General features: G+C 46.4%; 1 protein-coding gene and 1 non-coding gene across 2 annotated transcripts; both read right to left on the bottom strand.

Annotated features, from left to right (window-relative positions):
* Window positions 1-266: 266 nt before the first annotated feature.
* LOC124668726 lies at window positions 267-371 on the bottom strand. The gene has a single exon (XR_006991819.1). It is a non-coding gene; the product is annotated as a U6 spliceosomal RNA (small nuclear RNA).
* A 1,326-nt stretch (window positions 372-1,697) lies between these two features.
* LOC124659643 lies at window positions 1,698-2,353 on the bottom strand. The gene is made up of 2 exons (XM_047197476.1): window positions 1,998-2,353; window positions 1,698-1,920 (listed from the first exon to the last, which is right to left on the bottom strand). Exons 1-2 carry the CDS (start codon window positions 2,351-2,353, stop codon window positions 1,698-1,700), a joined length of 579 nt encoding a protein of 192 aa, XP_047053432.1.
* Window positions 2,354-4,767: the final 2,414 nt, after the last annotated feature.

Raw genomic sequence — 4,767 nt, 5'->3', positions numbered from 1 at the left:
ACCTTGGGTCCAGCTTTTAGAATATCACCAATGGGATAATATTTAGCTAGAAGAACCTTGTCATAGAGGGATTCTGGTTCATTTATGAGCCTCCATACATGTTTAGCAAGCTTGGCCAAGCTAAAAGAATGGAAATCTCTAACCCCATGCCTACTTGTTTTGGATACCAAAGTTTCCACCATGCAAACTAGTGTGTTTTCCTTTTGTTCTCATCACCACCCCACCAGAACTGTGACATGACATCACAAATACCTATGAGAATTTGGAATAATATTGAACCGTTTCTCTCGATTTGTGTGTATCATCGTTGCGCCATGCTAATCTTCTATGTATCTTTCTGATTTTATCAGATGTCCACTGGAAGTCCCGACAACTAGTCATACTTAATCCAACACCTATGATACCCTATATATGTATAGGCTTATTTATATTTTCCCTATGTTCAATGTTGCTCGGCCGAAGCTGGTTGCTTCCAGCCAATGGACACTTTTTGACCCACGGGTCTTCCGTGTTCCACGGATCCATCCAACCCGGCTAAAAAGGTGCCATAGAGAGGTTCTCTCTTTTGCCCGAAACAACCAGGCCTATCCCAAGGATCCATCATGTCCTATTAACGCTAATTTTTCCTTAGCATGCCACCTTTTGCCCCTCCCCAAAGTATGACAAACGCGGGTTAGGATGTGTATGATGAGACCATTATCCATGAAATATGCATAGTTTTTCCAGCCTGTCAAAATTTCTAAATTGCTGGCATCGCTTCAATATTCTGGACAATTTGGGAGCTTCGGAATAGAGCTTGTTTTGAAGGAAAATTAATTAAATCACTTATGCAACTAATCTTCCACTTTATTTGTTTATGAAATATTGGACGGGTTTACTTGATCCTGCTGATCAAGATGTTGTTCAGGCAGGTGTTGATGCTCTTCTTGATTTAGCAACTAGAGCTCAAGGGGTTCTAGTTCTTCTCTACTTCGTTAGCTTTGCATCTAGAAGATGTCAACATCAACATGACAAGAATGGTGGTGATGCTTAAGCCTAGTGATGGGAGCAACAAATACTTACAAAACGTGTTTCGTGTTGATCACGCTCCCATGTTGATGTGGTTCGTGAGCTGGTTTTTGGTAACGCTGCCTTTCTAGCGGCCCTTTGTGCCATTTGTAATCGGTAATGTATACATTGCTCGTTGGAAATCTTTCCAAGACTAGAATTAGCCGGCGTGTAGCTAAACCTTTTGTTTTTCCTGTTGCACATATAGGTTGGTTTGCTTGTACTTCCTCCGTTCCATGAAGGTTGTCTAAAATTTATCAAAAATTAGATGCTTTTTCGTTATCGTACTGGTAATGGAATTCGACCAGTTGAGATCGCCTGGAGAGGAAAGTTGGGAGCAGTATCCACTATATTCTTGTATGCTCCCCTTCCCTCCTAGCAAATGACTCTTAAAATAACGGAGCAAAATGAGTTTACCGACGGATTGATCAATGTTGGCTTAATCTGTTAGGAGTTGGGTAGCATGGTCATGTACCCGTAGTTGAATCACGACGACTGTCAATACAGCTAGTTAACAGAAAGATCACAACCACTATCCAGTTCCTACCGTGTCAACAAATTAGTGCATTAGCAACCATGGCCTCGAAGAGATCTATGGCCATCGTATTCCACAGCGAGGGCGATGCTACGTATAGTGCAGAGGCTGGTCATCAGCGGATGAGCTTGGCGATGGCGAGGGCGATGATGCAGAGATGGTCGACCTCGGTGTTCCGCGCCATGAGGATGTCCCGGTGTTCCGGCACGGCCTGGCATCCCCTCTGGCACAGCTTCACCTCAGCCTGGCCCGCCGCCACCAGCGCCTGCGACTCGTTGAACGCCCCCATGTCCAGCGCCATCGCCGCGTCCGTGAGCTGCTCTACCGCCGCCTCGTACCTGCACGCATCATCAGCCATGCATGCTTGATCACGCGCGCATCCATGGTCGACCCATCGATTGTGAACGCCGCTTACCGCTCCCCGCAGTCCTCGAGGCACTGCTGCAGCTGCGCCGTCTTGTTGACGTTGTCGTCCTCGTCGATGCTCGAGAGGTACGTGGCTGTCTCCGACGCGTTCTTCTGGACGGCCAGGATGGCCGCCCTGGTCAGGCCCGCCGCGTCCGCCGTCAGGGAGGACCGGTCCGGGGAGAGGGTCGCGATGCAGAGGTCGTGGAGCTCGGCGGTCTGCTTGCACGCGTCCTCGATGGACAGCAACCCTGTCGACAACGGCGCCGCGCCAGGCGAGCCAGACGGGGCCAGTGCCGCGTCGACGGCGAGCAAGAACAAGAACAAGGGGAGGACGGCACCGATGGCTGCGTAGGAGGATGCCATTTTGCGTTGTTTGCTTTGCTGCCCTCCAAACGATTGATGTGTGGCGTGCTTTGTGAGGTTGCTGCCCCGAGTTCGACGGGAGGCCATGCAAGGACCCTACTTATACGGTGACGTGTTTGCCTAAATAAAGGCCGGTTTTAATTGGAAGTGTCTGCAGAATAGCTTTTTTAGGTGTTACACTTTATTTTCGTTGGGCGAGCAAGAACTTGAGCTTCTTCATTCCGAAGATGCCAATCCAATTTTAAGGGCAGTTGTGTCACACCGTCCGCGTGAATGGGAGAGACACGGAGACGAGGGAAAGGGATTGGAGATTTTTGGCTCCCGGCACCAGTGATCCCGTTGGTTTAAAATTTTCGATCATCATATTTACGAGCTTTAAAAGGTTGACAAAAAAATCTAGATGTAGCCAATGATTTACCCGATAAAGCTAATACGCGGGTCGGCCTTTGAGAAACTTGTTGACCAAAGGAGAGGGCCGGCGGCGAAGTGGCCGCACATAGAGCTACACGTTGATGCTATGGGTGACCTAGGAACACGTAGATGAGGAGGCGTCTACGACTCGTGGGGCAGTAGCCGAGAGAATGCGCGCAAGATTGTGATGGCTGAGGTTGACGAACTCGTTGTTTGATAAGATGAGAGACACCGAAGGAGGTCGAAGAGAGATAAAGTTTACTGATAATTATTTCATAATCAACCATGATCAGGCAATACCATCTCTATTATAATTTAATTAGTTCATTTCATGAGCCGTTGCATGGCACGAACATTTAGCTAGTAGTTATACTTTGTGTATCACATTCTTGATTTAGGAAGCAAGGTGCTACAACCGTTTCTTAACTCCATGGCATGCTAGGTCTACTACAAAATGGTACCATAGCGATATCTCTACATAGTAACATGAAGCTGTCAATACCGAGAATTATGGTAATTTAAAAAAACTCATGGCAACTACGTTATTCTGGCTTAAGAGCATCTCCAATAGGCGCGCTATAATTTGGCGCGCTATACGACGCTGCCGCCGCGCTGTAAACCATTGGCGCACGACGGAGCGATTTTTCCCCGCCGGATGCTCCATTTTGCAGCGCTCGTTGGCGCGCAAAAAAAGCACCTCCGCCGGAGGCTCTATTTTGCAGCGCGCGGCGCGCGCAAACGGCAAACAAACACAATTATGCATTGAACAAGATCAAACAACCATATAAAATTCACGAATAAAATGTACCATCCAAATACAATACATTGTTCAAACCAAATACAACACGTCCAACATACAACAATACAACATAGTTTTGAGACAATAGAACACATAATTTTCAAACAAATACAACAAGCATGCAACTACTGTTGTCCATTCCAATTCCACCATTCTTCCATGAGATCTTTTTGAAGCTCATCATGCATGTGTGTCGTTGCACCGAATGGCATGGTATGAGGCAATGAACCGAGCAATCCTATGTGCGGACCTCCTCACTTGCACGCGAACCCCCATCAAGTCTTAGTGGGTATGATCGACATGTTTCTTGCGATCATCATCTATAATCATGTTATGCATGATGACACACGCGGTCATGATATACCAAAGGCATTCTTGGTCCCAAAATTTAGCCGGTCCTCTAACAATGGTAAATTGGGCTTGCAAAATCTCAAATGCTCTCTCTACATCTTTCCTAGCCGCCGCTTGTGCATTGTGGAATTGGGTTTGCTTCTTACCTTTTGGTTGAATAATCGGCTTCACAAATGTTTGCCACCTTGGATATATGTCGTCGGTGAGAAAGTAGCCATAGTTGTACTTGTGGCCATTTGCTTCAAACTCCACCAATGGACCTTCCCGCATTGCAAGTCTTGTCATTAGTGGTGACCGTTGAAAAACATTGATGTCATTGCAAGACCCGGGCATTCCAAAAAAGCATGCCATATCCAAGTCTCTTGGTCGGTGATGACCCACAAGTATAGGGGGTGTATCGTAGTACTTTCGATAAATAAGAGTGTCGAACCCAACGAGGAGCAGAAGGTGTTGACAAGCAGTTTCGATGAAGGATTCACTGTAAATGCTCACATACAAGTATTCAGGGGGTTTTGATATAGCAGATAAATAAAGTACAAGTAAGTAAAATGCGAGAGTAATAATTGCAGCGAGTGGCCCAATCCTTTTTAGCACAAAGGACAAGCCGGTTTGTTTACTTATGATGACCAAACGTTCTTGAGGACACACGGTGACAAGGTATTAACTTTTCAATGCCTACGGGTTGTAGACTAGGGTTTAGTTGGAAGTAGAGGGCAAGTAGATCTCGAAGGTTTCAGCCGAAAAGTACTCGACGTTTAGTTGAAGTAGAGGGCAAGTGATTCGAAGGTTTCAGCCGAAAAGTACTCGGACGATTATGAAACTAGGGTTTGAGAAACAATGATTCGATGCTTTT

The sequence above is a fragment of the Lolium rigidum genome, chromosome 6 (genome assembly GCF_022539505.1).
Source record: "Lolium rigidum isolate FL_2022 chromosome 6, APGP_CSIRO_Lrig_0.1, whole genome shotgun sequence".
Taxonomy (NCBI): Eukaryota; Viridiplantae; Streptophyta; class Magnoliopsida; order Poales; family Poaceae; genus Lolium; species Lolium rigidum.
Note: the sequence above shows the minus strand (reverse complement) of the source record. Positions and strands in the feature narration are given on the sequence as shown.